At 42.2% G+C, this 19,285-nt stretch overlaps 1 protein-coding gene across 14 annotated transcripts in view; it reads right to left on the minus strand.

Moving 5' to 3' along the window:
• The window catches only part of rims1a (regulating synaptic membrane exocytosis 1a), a 165,134-nt gene that overhangs the window by 102,821 nt on the left and 43,028 nt on the right, over positions 1-19,285 (minus strand). For 13 of the 14 annotated variants that reach the window (XM_085800976.1, XM_085800974.1, XM_085800973.1 and 10 more), the window contains exons 3-4: positions 9,363-9,573; positions 5,688-5,699 (exon numbers count right to left, since the gene is read on the minus strand). In XM_085800976.1, the coding sequence (XP_085657102.1) occupies positions 5,688-5,699; positions 9,363-9,573 (223 nt within the window). The remainder of the gene's footprint in view (positions 1-5,687; positions 5,700-9,362; positions 9,574-19,285) is intronic. The other variant, XM_085800970.1, reaches the window with a different exon arrangement.

Here is a 19,285-nt window from a genome sequence, read left to right on the forward strand (position 1 = left end):
TTATAGACAAGTTGTCAAGTAAGCCTAGTGCAAAAACATTACAGCAATCACTACAATTCACCAAAGACCAGGCAAACTATCTGCTGCCAGATTTTCATGTGAGGGGCTTGCATTCAGAAATGAATTCACTATTTTATTTTATTAGTTTAACGTATGCCATTTTACTACCTGTATTTATTTATGGACATATTTATGCTCTCATTTATTGTCAGATTTATTATACCTTTTATAATTGTATTTATTTTACTCAATTTTACGGATTATCTTTTATTCCTTAGCTTTCATTTTTGTTTTTATTTGTTTTTAACCCTCAGGTGCCCCTTCAGCCTTTTTCAATTTTTACCCCTTGACACAATTTTCAACTTGTAGTAAGAGACATTTAGACATCAGTTACTCCAAAAAATTTTGTGATACATATAAGGCTGGATCTTGACCTATCATAAAAATCACTTTTGACATGGGTTACAAAATTTTTTAACCCCTTCCCGGCCTGTTGTTGTTGCAGCAACAACACATGAGTTCTCTATTTTCATTTATTTTTAGAAAAAATTTTTTTAAATTTTTTTATTCTTTATTCCAGTCTGTATTATATTCTGAAGGTTTTTTTTCTAAGTGGATTGTTGATATATCATTCATACAACATTTTATTCATACGCATATGGCGAAATATGATTTTTTGTACGGTATTGACAGTATTTTCTTATTTACAGAGTGATAAAAAGAGATATCCAAAATTCCTTCGGGGAAAACTTTAGACACAAATATGTCAACAAAATAAAAAAAGAATTTTGAAAATATTTCAGTTCTGTAAATGTAAATGTAAATGTAAATAAATCAGTGCATATTTCATTAGATATTGCCTCATTTACATATTTAAACATAAAATTTCAGAAAACTTGTAATACAAAAATTTTTTGTCTAAATGTGAGTAATAAAATTGGAACGTTACATGGTGATACCTGTTAGTTAAATATTTTTTTCAAAAATACATTGAAAATCCCATAGGCGGAGGTGGACATTTCCGTCCGACGAAGGATCATTAACGTGTTTATTTTTCATTACGAGCCCAAAAATTGGACTATCATTCTGAATTTTGGGACATTCAGAGGTGACCCAAAAATACACCTCCTTGCCAAAAATCAGCCCCCAGTGACCTTTCCTTTGACCGTGGGGGGGTAGGATAGAATGCCAGGTGGACAAAAATGTCCAGGGGTCATCTGAGGGTCTCCTGTGTTTCCTCATTACCAAGTCATGATAGCGTTTCCTCAATTTGCTCTAGTTTTAACAGCTCCCTGTAGTGTTGGGCGATTTTGACATTCTCAGATCGTCCCAATCGCCCTCCCTGGAGATCGCAGATAGACCTATCTATCGCCGGGGTCCGGGGGGGGGGGGGGGTTGGCGGCGGCGGCCGTTCCACGTGTTCGTTCGACGTATGAGTATCGCTTTTACCGTGCCGTGCTGTCATGCATGCGCGCTTCTCTGTGTGTGTGTGTGTGTGTGTGTGTGTGTGAGGGCTAATAACGGAGAAAGAGCGCTATGATCAATGAAGCCGAAAAATCTATTCATGGCGGACGTAATTTATTTGTGGCATATCAGTGAACACGTCGTCGGGCTGTGACATACAGGGCTGGCGTCGGCAGCCTAGCATAGACTGTAAAAAGAAGCCTAGTCACAGCCACAACACCAGCTAAACGTGTTTCCTCAAATTTGAGGCGGAGTGGCCACCCTGTTTACCACAGAGATGTTGTGTGCGGTCATATGACTACCTGGCTCCGTCTGATTGGACGTCGCCAGTGGCTGCATTTGATTGGTGAAACACTGTCATTTGACAGAGTATAGTTGGAAGCAGCAAGCCAAGCGGCTTCATTAAAACAAAACAAACAGATTGCGCATTAGATCAATAAAAAAGTAGCGAGTATGTGTGTGTGTAAAATCGGCAAGAAAACAAAACATCGCCGATCGTCCTTCCAATCGCCGATAGACGATTGGATCGCCAATCGGCACAACCCTAGCTCCCTGTCACAAAGCCCTATGGGATGACGGATGGGTGGGAGGGGTTGGGGGCTTAGGGGGTGGTACAGTATGTCTTTCATGTCTCTGTATATGTAAAGCTCTCTAACAATTAATGCATGAAAAGTGTCTAACATCTAAGTCCAACTTCTTGAAGGTGAAATAAAAGTGAAGATAAACTCCAGTTTACCTGTGTGTGACATATGAGCAGGTCGTGACCTCAGAGGAGAAAGTGCAGTAGAGAATACAATACACTGATAGACTACATATCATTGAAGGCCAGAATTAGCTTTGCCAACACTTTCACTTAACTTTGAGTGTTTAGTTTGAGTGGAGTGGAGTAACTTTGCACTTTTGGACCACTGTGCCAGGCAAGATTAATCAATCCCCAAGTAATTAAATGAATCCATGTCAAACAGTAATTCAAGCTCGGTCTGCTGTCCAGCTATACAGTCAGTGCTACATAAGGGCTCCATTCTGCCAAACTTTCTTCTTTAGAGCCAGTGATTGTTGTAGCAAGCTTCAGCAAGGGAGTGAGACGGCTATGTACAGCACACCAAAGCACTCTTGGACGGGCCATGGCGTTCAAGCCCAGCCAAGTATCATCAAAGTGGCTGTTTGGCAGCTGCCCTGAGGGAAGGCAGCCAAGGCCAAGTAAGGTTCTAAACCTGACACAACCACAAGCAGAGGAAGGTGTTAAATCCATGTCCACCAGGGATGCTTCTGCATCACCATCATGTCAGATGATTGTGCTTAACTTTTGTTTAACCAGGGAACATGATGATGAGGAAGCCTCCTTCACAGCAGTGGCACAGGCAAGTACACAAACCCAAGGCAAACACCACTCCATCTGTGCGTCTCTCAGAGATGCTTATTGTGGCTGCAGCGGGAGCAAGGACAAATTATTGAATTAAAAAATAAATTATAGTTTCACTTTCTTGAATGTCCCATATTCTACACTTCTTTGTGTTTTATTTGAAGTGTTGATCCATAAGAATATATATTTTTAAATCTTGCTTTGTTGTGACATCACAAAGTTACAGAAGTCCTGACAGATGGTTTTAAAGCTCAGTTTCTAAATACAGTCTGTGTGTATTTCTCTGTGGACTGAGCCTTTGATACTTTAACAGTATCAATATAGAACCAAGACGAGACATGGAAATTTACCTGAGTTTACCTGTGACCTTTAAGTGTTTTATAGTACAATATGTGTGTCTTATGTGTGTTCATTTCTGTTGTACTTTGTAGTTTGGCCTTGGTGTCTCACACTCTCTCCACCGGATCCACTTGCCTTGCCTTGCCTTGCCTTCATTAAAATGTCTGTGAGTGACAGGGACATTGACTGTTACAGTTTGCTGTCAGGTAAAAAAAGATTTTTCAACAAACAATTTCATGTTTGCAGATGATGGCAGATGTTAATAGGAACAGAGCAAAACTGTTAAAGACCATGGTATCATTAAGCTTCAGTGTTATTGGTTCAGATCTGAGTAATTGAGAAATCAAGAGAATATATTTGCTATTTGTTATGATGTAAAAGTTCTCACACATTTCATTTCACCACCTCTGGTTGAGACAGTCTTCTGTGAATGATACACTCTCACTGTTTCCACTCGAAGGCAAACCTCTCCCTCTCACTCTCACTCTCACTCTCTCTCTTAATCACTGGAAATATTTCGATAAAGTTATACAGACAGAGCTGTAACAGTCTTTGTCCAATTTACAACCAAGTAGCTCACTGTCCATCTGTTGTTATGTCAGGTGTGTTTTGTTAGCTGCATCCTAGAGCCAAAACAGAGTTCATTACATCGTATAAACATGCCTCAATATAAAAACCATATCTTGTTTTCAGAAAATCTCATCTGAGTTTAGAGCGACCAGGACTTGTAAACTGGAGTTGAAGTTTCTGATCATTCTCTGTTGGCGCAATTACACCTGCACATACACACTTTACAGCCTGGCTACAGTTACTATGATCATATGCAGTGATTTGAGTGGACACATTATGTTTTCATTTGTATTTTAGGTTGGCTATATATTATGGGACTTAGCTTAGTCAGTGAGAGAAAGCTGTGTCTGTGACAAATGTTTCAGAAACGCACAGATATTGATCAGTGTTAAAAAAAAAAAGGCAGAATTTTTTTTCAGGCATTTTTTTTTGCTTCACCACTCTGTGTTCTATGTTGATTTAATTTAATTTATTGGTTTATTTGTGAGGGACAGTGCAACACTGATCAACAGAAAAACTGCAAGTGAGCCAGAGTTAGCCAGTAAGGCTAGTTTTCATCTGTTGTCCCTGGCCAGATGTTACAGGCAACCTAAGAACCAAAAGAAACATCAAGTATCTTGAGCTTGCTCCTAAATCTGGGTTTGTGTGTATAAGGTTTACATTTTCTCCATGTTCTCATAGGCTTGTCGCCACCTCTTCCCACATGGTAGGTTTTCACTTGCTAGATCTAAAACTGTTGTGGTCTGTCTACACACTCTCCCTCTCAGGTCCTGCTTGTTTCCTGTATGAAGCTACAGAAATATCAGCACAGATTGTTTTAATCTAGCTGTGAGAATATTTAGTTTTTGCACCCCCTTAATGATTGGAGGTCATGTGAGGTTGATCATTTGTACCCATCAGCAGCATATGTGTTTTATTTGAAGTGTTTATCCACAAGAAGATATATTTGTGGTTTTAAGAACCGAAGTTCATGTCTGTGTAATTTCAATTTGTAAATCTCCTCTCTCACTCTTCTCTCTGGAGCTCTGGAAACAACAGTTCAGACAGCCAATCAGGCGAGATGAGCCTCTGAGCCTCCCTGGTGATTGGCTAAATATTTTCTGAGCAACCCCATAAAAAATAGAGCAGATTTCAGGTAAAATATATAATATGAAATACCAAATCCTGCTTGAATGAATTGTGGTTCCAGGTGGGCAGGGCTACTGGGATCACAGCAATGACAGCTTTGTTGTGACATCACAAAGTTACAGAAGTCCTGGCAGATGGGTTTAAGGCTCAGTTTCTGAATACAGCCTGTGTGTATTTCTCTGTGGACTAAGAATTTTCAAACTTTCACTGTTAATATAGAACATAGACCCAGTTCTGACCCGTATGTCATCTTATGAAACAATATTTAATCTACATACACCAAGCAGTCACACAGGGGTTTCAAGGTGCAGAGCTTGAGCCAAATGAACCTACAAAAAACATGTGTTTTTCTGCTGCCGTGGTTTCGGTTGGTTTTGTGTCAGTCACAGTGGACAGCGCAGCTACGATTACAGTCATAGCTCTCTGAGTGTAATTAAAACCTTTCTGAGTAAAAAAACAATCATCACACACCTGTTCAACAAGATTTGAGGAAAGCTACATTTTAAACTTCCCCATCCACCATTGTTTGTTTTAAGCAAGCACACTGCACAACCTACTGTGTGTAGACTACAGCTTCATTTGCTGCAGACTTTTATAAACTTGTAACAACAGCTGCCTCTCCCTTTATACAATATGAGACCTATATGACAGTAACAGACACATGGGCAGACAGACAGGCTGATACACACATGGTATATGGTTCAGGTACATTCACACATACAACCATACATACGTACTGTCTGAACCCATTAAGCTGGATTGTCTTAAAGGTTGCAGGCAGAATTATGTGGTTCAGAAAAGAAAAAGGAAGCACAGCACTCACCACTTTGTCCTGCTGCAGCCCAGTCAGCCATCCATGTATAATGAAAAGAGAGACAGAGAGAATTTGAGCAAAGATGATATCTGAAAGCATGGCAATGATCCCACAGCCCGACCAATAACAAACACTGCAATACACATATATTGTATGAAGACGTCGTATATATGTGTATATTTCAGAATAACATTGCAGGTTATGAACAGAAAAGAAAAAAAAGGTACAATTTTGAAGATTGCCAGATTCAAGGTGAAATGCTTCAACAGGTCTGTGTATTTAAGGAACAAAATGAAATGGAAGTGAGTGTATGACTTACTAATGATGCATGGTTAACAAAGAGCAATGTTAACATGGTGAAAGAAGACAGAATGTAAATCACATTGACAAATGCTTTGTCTTCAAAACTAAAGCTATACTGTGTATAGAGAGTTGAATGAAAAGATGGATGGTGCGCTCATGTTGTGTTTTACAGACTTCAAACTGGGTGGTGACTAGTCTTTTCAAACACAGATGTGAGAGTAAACACATAACAGTCTGTAAAATTGAAAATGCTAACCTCAGTCATTAAAGCTGATTAACACATGTTTTGTTTAAAGGGATAGTTCAACATTTTGGTAAATTGGCCCATTGCCATAATCCCTATAGTTTTAGGAGTATGTTTGTCACCTTTAATTGTTGGTGCAAGCTATTTTAAGAACAGTAGAGCAGAACCGCGAGCTGCTCAGAGCTACGCTAAGGAGGCTAATGGGATTTCTTGGTTTCCCTCATCAAACTCATCAAATACACAATCCAACAACGTGTTAACGTTCCGTTATTGTCTCATAGTGTGGTGAAGGTGCAGGTCACAACTTGTCCACCAGAGCGTTGTGGAGTTGTTGGATTGTGTATTTGATGAGTTTGATGAGGGAAACCAAGAAATCCCATTAGCCTCCGTAGCGTAGCTCTGAGCAGCTTGCGGTGCTCTGCTATTCTTAAAATAGCTTGCACCGACAATTAAAGGTAACAAACCTACTGCTATGACTATACTGTAGGGGTTATGGCAATGGGCCAATTTGCCAACATTTTGAACTATCCCTTTAACAATTCAGACTCAAACGGAGGCTAAACAAAACTATAGAGCTAGACAGAAATAGTTTGTCAGCTCATCACTCCATCATCACACAACACTGTAAAAAACTATCATCAACCTCTTCATTTAAGATCCAAGAGAGGAAGTAAATACACACATTCATTTCTTTCACCACAACCATTGCTGCCACTTTTCCATCCATCCATCCATTTTCTTCCGCTTCATTTAAAGACTATATGAGAATATTTCCAATATTCTAATAATCAAAGATACATGGTACCATTAATCAATAATTAAAGTTTCATACCAAAATGTTTTTCCTGTGTGCACATTTGCACACACGTATTCACCTTTCAACCTTCTCCCACTGACTGCAGGTGCTGCCCACATTAACACAGCACACAGAACACCGGAGCCTCAGCTGAACTCCCCCCATGTCAGCCGCTCACTAATTAGGATGTACTTTTGTGTGTGTGTATGTGCTGTTGCGTTTGTGAGGTCATTAAATGCCACACCGGTGATGTAGGGGAGCACAAGGGGGGGGGGGGGCAGGACGACTCACCTCCCAATACACACAAACACAAACACACACACACACACACACACACACCTACACCCTACTGCGTGTGTATAGGCCACCTCCGGACCCCTGGGAGACCCAGACCCCCCCTCAGTCCACAGCTCAGTCTAATGCCCAATTAACCTTTACCAGCTCCTGCCTGGGTCACACACACACACACACACACACACATACACACACATACACACATACACAGTCGGGCATAGATCACATTCACACACATGGTTGGACGCATTAACACACACTAACACACATGATATCTAATATACAGTGTACACATCCACAGCTTACTATATAGACACGTAAACACACCTACACACCTGAGGCCTGATCACACACACACTACAGTCCTGTACAGCTGCAGCTGCATGCTATAAGGGCATGTGTGTTTGTTGCAGCTCTGACTGATCCATAGGAATGAACACTATCTGCCCCTACAAACATGTTCATTGTAAACGGGTATAAGGCTGAGGGAAACACAACTCAATGTCAATCATTTCCATTAAGAACAATTAATTTGTGTGTGCACAGAGATTTCAACTGTCAGTTCACACTGCTTGAAACAACTCTTAAAATTTGTTTAAATTAATTCATGCTGATAGAAAATATTCCAGTGTTTATCCAATAAAACCAAAATTACTATAGGGACAGAAAATGTTAGGTTTATTACATTGCAGTCTATTGTACTATCATAATCCTGCATTTATTTCAGTAATTCTACATCCATGTATTAATTCATCTCTATAAATGATGTGTCTGTATGTTAAAGGGATAGTTCAACATTTTGGCAAATTGGCCCATTGCCATAATCGCTATAGTCATAGCAGTAGGTTCATTACCTTTAATTGTAGGTGTAAGCTATTTTCAGTACGGCGGAGCGCAGCAGCTGGCTGCTCAGAGCTACGCTGTGGAGGCTAAGGGAATTTCTTGGTTTCCCTCATTAAACTCATCAAATTCAACATCCCAAAACTCCACAGCGCTTTTGTAGACAAGTTGTGACCTGCACAACCACCACGCTATGAGATAATGACGGAACGATACGAAACGGAGCCGTTTTCGAGGTAAATACAGGGTAAATACGGAGACTGCTTGCTGAAAAACTGTCCCTGAACGCAACGCGCATCAGCGGTTTTGTATGAATTTACCTCGAAAACGGCTCCGTTTCGTATCGTTCCGTCATTATCTCATAGCGTGGTGGTTGTGCAGCTCACAACTTGTCTACAAAAGCGCTGTGGAGTTTTGGGATTTTGTATTTGATGAGTTTAATGAGGAAAACCAAGAAATTCCCTTAGCCTCCATAGCGTAGCTCTGAGCAGCCTGCTGCTGCGCTCCGCTGTACTAAAAATAGCTTACACCTACAATTAAAGGTAACGAACCTACTGCTATGACTATAGCAATTATGGCAATGGGCCAATTTGCCAAAATGTTGAACTATCCCTTTAATGAGGTGGGACGATTCAGGGACGAACCTGAATGTAAAACCTGATTGGTCAGACTTTGATCAATTCAGCTCTGGTTACTAATGTAACAAGTTGTGTTTATTGGGGACGTTAGTGCCACCAACCAACACATTTTTTTTTTTTTTTTGGTACATTTTTGGATTCACTTGTTGTTGTTGTTTTTTTTACAATATAGTCATTATTTTATTGATTAAATATGATTATTCATAGATTTTTTTAAAAAAGCCACTTATTGTCATGATGGATACAGCTTTTCCTGGATTTTTTTTTCTGTCATGCAAATTTACAAAAACATATTATTTATGTTAAAAGCCTTTCTCATTTTCTAGTAATTTTGTTACAAAGCCTTAACTGTTATGTCAGCTCTATAATAAATCTTCATGAAGGTTATAATGTTCACATGAGACTTTCAGAGGCAGTCATTTCAGAAATATTAATGTGTATGATGCTGTTAGTAAAGCACTGTATGTTGTTTCTGAATGATAAGAAAATATGGCCTTTATTTTCCACAGTGATTTTCCACAGTGTGAACATGAATGAGAGAGAGCAGCCAGGTCAGAGAGTTGTCTTACCGTGTTGGATCGTAGAGATACCCGACCCCCACAGCGGGCGCAGAACTTGGTCTGGCAGTACGAGCACAGGTTCCCACAGCCGTCTGCAAACTTGGTCTTGTGGCAGATGCCGCAGGTTGGTGCGTCGTCCCGGTGAACGCCAGAACCCGCCGCCGCCGAGGCCTGCCGGATCACCGTCTCCCTGTAGCTGGACAACTGCTGCTGGATACCTCTGGAAAGAATCAAACAGGGTCCAAACATGAGGACTTTGGGAAAGTTGGTTAAAAACATGCAGAGTGGAAATTCCCAAACTTTCTAAACATTTTTTTTGTTTTCTGAAATCAGCAAACTGGCAAGCACCAAACAGTGTAGAGGTGAGAACAGAAGTGTGGTTTACAGTTCTCTCTCCAGCTCTCACTTGTTCACTCATGAATTTCATCAATTTCTTGTCACTTTCTGTGTGTTTTTAGTGCAGCATGACAACTATGAAGCAAGACAAACCAATTTAAAACAGTCTCGACTCAACTTAAAGGGATAGTTCAACATGTTGGCAAATTCTCCTAATGCCATAATCCCTATAATCATAGGACTAGGTTCATTACCTTTAATTATCGGTGCATGTTGTTTTGAAATCTGCGGGGCAGAGCCGTGAGCAACAATGGAGGTGAACGGTACAGGTCCCCTGTCCTTCATCAAACCCATCAAATACACAATCCAACAACTCCAAAACGCTCTTGTGGAGAAGTTGTGATCTGCACATTCACCACGCTATGAGATAATCATGTATACTGTAATTATGTAACATTAAACACACATGAAGCAAATACTCAGAACTACTTGTGCTTTTGAAATCACTCCACCCAGGAGCCATTTCTGGAAAGTAGTTATGCATTTGCCTCGAAAACAACTCTGTCTGGTAATGTTACATTATTATTTCATAGCGTGTGATCCTCACACAAGCTGTCACCTGTAATGACAGATTCCAGAGTCTTTGGGCCCTAGTTTGCTGGCGCAGCGCAGGTGGCGCAAGGTAACGCAGCTGGTCTAATGCAAGTTTCGACCAGCGCAGCCTAGCGCAAGGTCAGATTGGAAGATTGGCAGATCGCGCTGCGCTGAGATAGGCGTGGCCGCGCAGCAGGGGGAGGCGTCACAGATTCAGCTTGGTGCAGTGGAAGTTTTGTGCGAAAATGTCCCGCCGAGGTTGCGCTGAAAGCTCGCCACCTCCAACCAGGTCTACTCTCAGCGCAGGGCGGAGCGCAGCAGGTGCAGTGGAAGTTTGGCTGACTGACCTGCAGTGCACACACGTCACCAAGACCTCACAGGCAGATCTCCACAGTTCCAGACACATTTCAATGCAATAAATATCCACAATAACCACTATTTAATGCAACTAACGGAATCAACACGTGAATTTATATCTATATAGATTGTCCCGTCACATCTGACGTCAGATCAAAGCAGAGATCAAAGGCTGCGTAAAGGAAACTCCACCTGAATTAACACAGCAGGGACGAACTGGCACTGAAAAGCAGCTGTGGATGTCCCAAGCAGGACTGAGGGTGGATGACTGCATGTCGCTGCCGTGTTGAGATACCACTCTGCCCTTGTGATGATCGCTTTATTTATTTATTTACTTATTAATTCATTAGCCGAGCGACCACATCGCGCAGCCGTAATGAAAAACAAAACACAAATCTTCATCTCTCTTAGCCCACCACAACAGCCTCGGTATCAGATAGTCAGTATATAGCCTACTACAGTATACTCAGCATCTCTATCACAGAAAAAAAAGAGAAAAAAAGAGACGGACAGAGAGAGAGAGAGAGAGAGAGAGAGGGAGAGAGAGAGAGAGAGAGAGAGAGCGCGTCCTTTACGCTGATTTCATGGTGTTTGTTTGTGTTGTGATTAGTGTAGCCTACACCTCTCATCTTGCTTACACAGGGTTTGAATAAATGTGAGTTTCTTTATTAGTTTATTAGTTGTTGTTTCTTACATTGGGCAGGGGTTCTCAGTGTATCAGATCAAACCTGATTAAGTATATTAGTAAACTCATTATTGGTCACTCTGAGCTCGGACCTCCGGACCAAAACAGCTGTTTCCTCCTGGGAGAGGTTCGGCCTCTGGCGTCGCTGTCTCCTCCGTCCATGTCAAAGTATAAAATGACAAACTTGCAGCGCGCATCACCCGCCGCGCAGTTAAAGGTGAGGAGAGGAGCTCCTTTGATTGGTGAAGATCCGAATCGGCTGTGTTAATCCCACTTCTCCTCCCCCTGTCTCCCTCCCGCCCTCTCTCCTCCCCCTTTGCCGTTTGCGCCGGTGGGAGGGACAAGGGGAGGGATTCCGCTGGTCTAAGTCTGACTGCGCGGCCCACCAATCTTGCGAAATGGACCTGGGCCACACCCCGTTGGCGTGGCGAAGCTGCGCTGATGTTAGACTTCACCTGGTCTAAGAAACTAGGGCCCTTTGAGTCGCCCCTTCCATGTTTCACCAGTGTGGTTGCAAATGCGCAAGTAGATGAAAATCTTACTTGCACTGTTTCAAATTCTAGGGGCAAAATGCCCCCAAGTCTGGAGCCTGCTCTATGAATGTCTGTTCATATTGGTGAGATATTAGGCCCTATTTTGCTGGCGCAACTCAGGGGGGCGCAGCGAGGCGAGCCCTGACGCAGCTGGCGCAGTGGCATTTTCCTCCAGTGCAACAAGGTGCGCAGCGGATTTGGTAAATTGGTAGACTGCTGTGCGCTGAGATGGGAGTGGTCGCGCAGCAGGGGGAGGTGTCGACAGATTCGCCGTGGCGCAGTGACAATTTGTTGCAGATAGACCGCGCGGAGAGTGCGCTGAAAGCTCGCCAGCTCCAACCTGGTCTACTCTCAGCGCAAGGCGAAGCGCAGCCAGCGCAGTGGCAATTTGACTGCCCAGCACGCAGTGCGCCCACGTCACCAAGACCTCACAGGCAGATTTCCACACTTCCAGGCACATTTAAATGCAATTAATAATAATAATAATAATAATAATCATCACAATAACCCCTATTTATTGTATCTGAATCAGCACATACACCTATATCTATATAGATTGTCCCGTCACACTGATGGCAGATCAAAGGCTTGCGTAATGGAAACTCAGCCTGACTGAATTAACACAGATGAAACCAGGGAGGGACTGAGACAGCCGTGGATGTCCCAAGAGCAGGTGTTGACACTACACACTGTGCCGTTGCAGATGATCAGCTATTTATTTATCTATTTACTTATTGATTTATTAGGGGCCAGCGCCGCATCGTTACGCGACCATAACAAATAAAACTGAAAACAAATAAACTATCATCTCTCACAGCAAACCACAATCAGCCTCGGCATCATAGTGAGCAGATATTCACATCTCCCCTCTCAGGTAAATTCTAAAGAAAAAAGAAAAAGAGAGACGCTCCGTGATGCGTTTGTTTATGTTGTGATCTGTGCACACGTGTTTAAATATAGGTTACTAAATATGAGTGTCTTTATTAATGGAAAAGGGGTGTGTGTGTTTTTTTTTTTGTTTTTTTTTACTGGGCAACAGCTCTCAATCTGTCAGAGCAAACCTGCAGGATAACATCATAACCTCCTCCCTCCCAGACTACTTTTGCATCATCAGCCCGTGTGGTCTGTTCGCGCGACCGGACACTGCGAGCTTGGACCGGACCAGAACATCAGTTTCCTCCCGTCTCACTTGCTCTGACAGATTGAGAGCTGTTGCCCAGTAAAAAAAACAAAAAACAAAACACACACACCCCTTTTCCATTAATAAAGACACTCATATTTAGTAACCTATATTTAAACACGTGTGCACAGATCACAACATAAACAAACAGCTGTGCGTAACGGAAGCATCGCGGAGCGTCTCTCTTTTTCTTTTTTCTTTAGAATTTACCTGAGATGGAGATGTTAATATCTGCTCACTATGATGCCAGGCTGATTGTGGTTTGCTGTGAGAGATGATAGTTTATTTGTTTTCAGTTTTATTTGCTATGGTCGCGTGACGATGCGGCTCAATAAATCAATAAGTAAATACATAAATATAGCAGATAATCGTGTAGTGTCAACACAGCAGTAATCCATCCTCATCTTTCATCTGTGCAGCCTTTGATCTGTCATCAGTGTGACGGGACAATCGATATAGATGTGCTGAATGTCTATGCTGTAATCTGTAGGTGCTGATTCAAATCTTCTCTTCCACGGTGAAATCAAACGTCTGCCTCGCGCGCGCGGCGGATTTAAAGGCGAGGAGAGGAGCTCATTTGATTGGTGAAGATCTGACTCGGCTGTGTCAAACCCACTCCATGCCTTCTCTCCTCCCTCTATGCCATTTGCGCCGGTGGGAGGGAAGTAGGCGGGATGCGCTCCGCTGCGTTTCGAAGGAAAATTGCAAACTGCTCCTGACCACTCCCCGTTGGCGAAGCGAACGCGGAGCGCAGGCCTTATCCGCTGCACCTGCGCCAGTCTACCAAAGTAGAGCCCTATGGGTCACTCTGGACCACAGTGGTGGAACAATCATAAAGCCGGTGACAACAGGAGAACTCTGCAGGATGCAGGAAAGTTATTGTAGTTCATCCTCTTGGGATCTTCTGCAACATCTTTCTTAGAAAGTTGGCTGTCATAAAGTGAAGTGATCACCAACATCATAGGGATTCATGCTCTACCAACCATGAACTTTGTACAAAATGTCACAGTCATCCATCTAATCATTGTTGAGACATTCTGGACCCAACAAGGACCGACTGGCCACCAACTCCATTTCTATGTCTAAGAATGTAAAGATAAACTGAAATGAATGATGTCTCCTCCTGCATGAGGTCATCTCTTAGACAAAACCACAACTCCCTTCTATTCTTTTGGTCCAATTATTTTTTATTGGAAAATGATTAATAAATAAAGTAAAGGGAGGAGAAGTGAAGTGAAACCATAAAGTTAAGGAGACCATCGTTGCATTACGTCCAGTCGATAACACTGTTCCCTGCGCTGTTTCTTGGTGCAATCAGCTCTGTTGTGTCTGCTGTTGTTTCAAGCCGCTTTGTCGACATAAAAACTCTTGGGATCGATATGAGAAATAAAGGGGAAGAGTATTGGTTTTATCTAAGGCGTTACAGTATGTTGATTAACTGGATTTCACACTGTGAAGATTGAGGAGAGAGCAAACAGAGGGGAAACAGACCAAAGAGGGAGATGAGGTGATGGGCTGAGAATCACAGGAGGAGAGGAGACACATGGGTTTCTTATCTTGTGTGGTCAGGGTAGTTATCCTCACTTTCATTTGAGGAGGAAGATCAGTTCAAATCACAGAGCCCTCCCTTCTCCACCCTTCCCTCCATCCTCAGATCAAGGGAACAAGTTCAGATCACTGTGGTTGTCTTTATGAGGCTCCTGCAGGAGGTTGGTGGTTTAGTACCTCCAGACCAGATACTGTAGTATGGCCGAGATATTGAATTCTAAATTGCCTTTAATGTATAATCTGTGTGTGAGTGTGTGGGGTAGAAAAGCATAATACATATGGAGGATATAATGTGTCCAGGTGGATCAACTTGTAGCACACATTTGATTTGGGCTTGGTCCTTTAGCTACATGTTATCCCCTCACTCCCCCCCAGCTTCATGTCTTTCTCATCTGTATAAATCTAAATAAATAAATAAGAAATTATGTGTGCAAATTGAAATGTTTGCTGTTCATCCATTACAGTAAAAAGAGACTAAATGTGGTTATTATTATTACGTATTACGTAAAGAAAAAGTAACCCTCACTCGCATGATATCACTGCCTTAGACTCCAAAAATCCAAAAGGAACATAGGTAAAGGAGTCAGCTACATGAATTACAGTAACACCATCCACTATCAGGCCTCTTTACTAATCATCACGGCAAAGTGGAACAAAAAACCTAACCAACCAAGTTACCTGCCATCAAAATGAAGCAGCACTAACTATCTCAGCATAGCTGAGATGAGGAAAACAGTGATGGTGTACAGACTGAGCCTGAAACAGGTCGACACAGAGAAGACAGGCTGTCCAGAAATCCTCCCATAAATGAGATTAAACTTCCTGCCATCTTGGGAGAAAGCAGCAACTCTTGGCTCTAAAATGTGTACAGTATCTGCTGGCCACACCTCCTTCACTCTACTTTTTTCAATCATTTTGTGCTAGTGTATACGGTTAGTGTACAGAGGAGGAGGAGAGGAGGAGAGGAGAGGAGAGGAGAGGAGATTGGCACATGGAAATATATCTGTCACAAAGTTAACAGAACAAATACACCATGTGAAATATGGCAAAAAAAATTTCCATCATAAAGCTCAGTAAAGTTAAGTATTTGAGTAGGAAACAATAAGAGAAGCTAAATAACAAATACATAAACCAAAGAAACGCTACATGACAAACACTAAACATCAAATAAACCACTTTTCCTCACAGTCAGATGAACTGTGCTCTGACATTCTCACATTCAGCCGCACTCCGTCATTCAATCTGCTCAAAAAAAAAAAAAAAAAGTACAGAGCGTTTAACCTGCTGTGATATTTATAGCGCTGAATATAATTTGCTGTGGCTGCAGTACAGTACTTACAGACTGGGAGTCAGCGGTACAGCTTCCTCCCCCATCAGCTCAGCCCCTCAAAACTACAAATCCCAGCAGTGTAGGCCAGAGTGAAAGGAAGTCCAAGATCCAGTCATCTGATAGAGGCGACATCGCTCCTCTGAGTGTAACAAGACAAACTGTTCCTGCAAATACACGCTGAAGAAAACCCTCCAAGGACCCAGTGGGTGAAACACAACCTGCCCCTGGAAATGTTAACACCTGCACATGCACACACACACACACACACACACACACACACACACACACACACACACACACACACACACACACACACACACCTCACCCTATCTCCTCTCTTGTAATCCCTACACACACAAAAATGTGCTAACATACACACATTTTGCAAAATAGCACACACACACACACACATACAAATCCACTGTTGATGACATTAAATGCACACAAACACACACTCTTCCTGAGAGCAATAGCCAAAGGTCACAGAGAGGTCACCTGCTGCTGCAGCACGGCAGGATTTACTTCCTGATCCACGGCTCTGGCTGTGTTGGTCCCAAACCCCTGGCTCTGCTCCACAGCCTAATAGAGTTGGAGTGTGAGCTTGATATATGGAGCCAGGGTGATTGATTATATGTTTATTGTGGGCTTGATCAATACTACATTGGTTGTCCATGGGAAGCCTCTGAAGCTGAATTGAATCTGGCGATTTTTGGATTTGAAAGCGGGGAGCTGCGTTTAGTTTTTATTAGGCCGTGGTTATCGGTGTCCTGTGTGTTATTTCAGAGGCATTATTGTTGATGATAGGTGGCTTTAATCCAAAATAGCTTCTATTGGTATTAGGCTTAATAAATCCATGTCGGCTGGATGTTAACGACTCAGTATTAAATGCACAGAGGGGCTGAGTGCATTCCCTCCGTCCTTGTTGTCATTGTCTTATTGGGTTCATCGAGTCCGCTGCCTCTTCCTGATTTGGTTCCTGTTCCTTCTGTGGCTCTTCTGCCTTTTAAAGCAACTTCGTCAGGCCACACACACTGCATCCAGCGATCACAAGTGGTGCATTAGGTGCGTTAACCAGGCATGGCAGCTGCTTGTAGCATCTAGCCTTTACACTGTGCTACGTGACTGTTAAAGGGATATTCGGGCATAAGTTGAACCCATGGTCTGGCGCACTGTGTGGCCGAGTAGAACACCTCCTCCAGAGATCAAGTTTGCCAACCGCAAACTTCTCTAGTTGTCGCGACTTCAGCACAAACACCCTGATAGCAAAAGGCTACTGTCTATGGAGCCAAGAGCCAACCACAATCAAAAAAGCCACTCATAGCCACAAATGGCTTGTTTCTAATGAAAAGAGATGAAAACAGAAGTCACCCACTCTTCTTCTTCTGTTGAATTTGATTGGCGGCTGGCATCCAGCTTCTGAGCATTATGGGCTTGGGTTAATTTTACGCCAGAATATCACCTTTAACCTCACAAGTGTCCAGAACTGTGATAATATAAACCAGTGTGCAGTGTCCTGGTGTTTTAAGTCTTGGAAACCACATAGCAGCATGCTAACACCTTAAAGGGATAGTTCACCCAAAATTCAAATCCTCCGTGCCTTCTCTGAGTTACGGGGGGGTCCGCGCAGCAGTATTTGTCCATATAATGGTTGTCAATGGATACCAACTTTCTTTGTCCAAAAAGACACACCAAAAAACATCCAAATACCTCCATACTGCTCGTCTGTAATGTCCCTCTTGTATTGAAGCCCCGACATGAGAAATTGTTCCGCCGGTCAGTGCAAATCACGCGAGATTTGCACGGACACAGAAGAGCAGTGAACCGAGACACTGGGAGCTTTTGGGTGAATTTTGGGTGAACTATCCCTTTAATCCTTATGGACCTATGATAACCCATCAATGCATCTCATGTCAGTGGATAAAACAAAGAACAGACTCTGTATACTATAGAGTATACTATCACAGTATACATAATATTCAAGACTGTGTGATGATAACTGGACAGCAGCCTGTATCAAAGCTTGTAAAAGTAAAGGTAGATTCAGATGCATATTGAAGCATCCTGAAAAATAATAAGTTGATGAGTCTTCTTTTTCTACTTCCGTTGTGATGTCACTAATGTGCAAATTATTGTGCAGGATCATAACAACTAGATTCAAATTTTTTTATGTAGCACTTTTCATACAAACATGTGGCCCAAAGTTCTTCATATATTAAAATCAGCACCTTTCAAGACACTTTACAATCCAATAAGACAGTAAGTCAGTACATGCAGAAGCAGCTTTAGTTTCTCTCTAGTGAAAATAGTTATCGTTTGTAACACTGAGTATAAGTACCAATGACTGCAGATGCGTGTCATTTGATGTCCTTTCTCCTGTCCTAAGTCAACCACGCAGGCAGCAGACGGCGTAACACAAAAGTTGTGCGTCACCCTTGTTTGTATTGGGTTTTGTGTGTGTGTTTTGTAAGGAATCCAGCAAAGTAGGACATACTGGAGAAGTAAACAATGAGAACAGCAGCGGGAAAATATATCAAGGTACGTCCCCACCAATCAGTCAACAACAACAACAACAACAAGTCATCATCTTCTCTCTCTCTCGCAGGTGAGGAAATAAAATCTTTATCACATCAAATATCATTGTCAGGAAACATGTGGAGAGGGTGGGGGGGGGATCATTATGAGAACAAGACAGGAAGGAGGCACAAGGCAGAAAGACAGCGAACGAGATCAGAGAGAAACGTAGAGTGGGAAACAGATAGCGAGCTCATTAAGAAAACGCTGCAAAATATCCATATTCAAATGTTCAAATGTGTGAGACATAAGGTTAAACCAAAGTGAGAATAAAAGCTTCACTTTCCACTGCAAGAGCGCGATAAAAACACACTTCCACCACTTTGCCATCAAAACATTCAAAGCCTTTACTCATGAATGTAAACCCTCACTCCGCGCCTGTGTGTGTGTGTGTGTGAGTGTGTGTGTGTGTGTGTGTGTGTGTGTGTGTGTGGATGCATATATACATATTTTAAACAAATGGTCCACGACCCCACAGCAGGAAGCAGCATTCATATAAAGTGGCTCTGCTCTCTGACTCTACACACGGAGAAACCTGAGCTCTGTTCATGAGAATGTAAATGACACTGGAGATTATGTACACAGGATACATAATGCAAAGAGAACAGCCCATCATTCAGTCTGCTACTGAGATGGAGCCATTATGTTTTCCTCGCAGTAATTAAAGTAATGAATTAGTTATTCTTTCACTTATTTTCTGAGTTAGTTAACCTGACCCATTAATGTGAATAATGTGAATAGTGTTGATTTTATAGATGACCTTTTACAGTATAGACCTTTAGGTACTTCACTGTTTGC

This window comes from Trachurus japonicus, chromosome 15 (assembly GCF_045865225.1).
Source record: "Trachurus japonicus isolate A0001 chromosome 15, Traja_1.0".
Classification (NCBI taxonomy): Eukaryota; Metazoa; Chordata; class Actinopteri; order Carangiformes; family Carangidae; genus Trachurus; species Trachurus japonicus.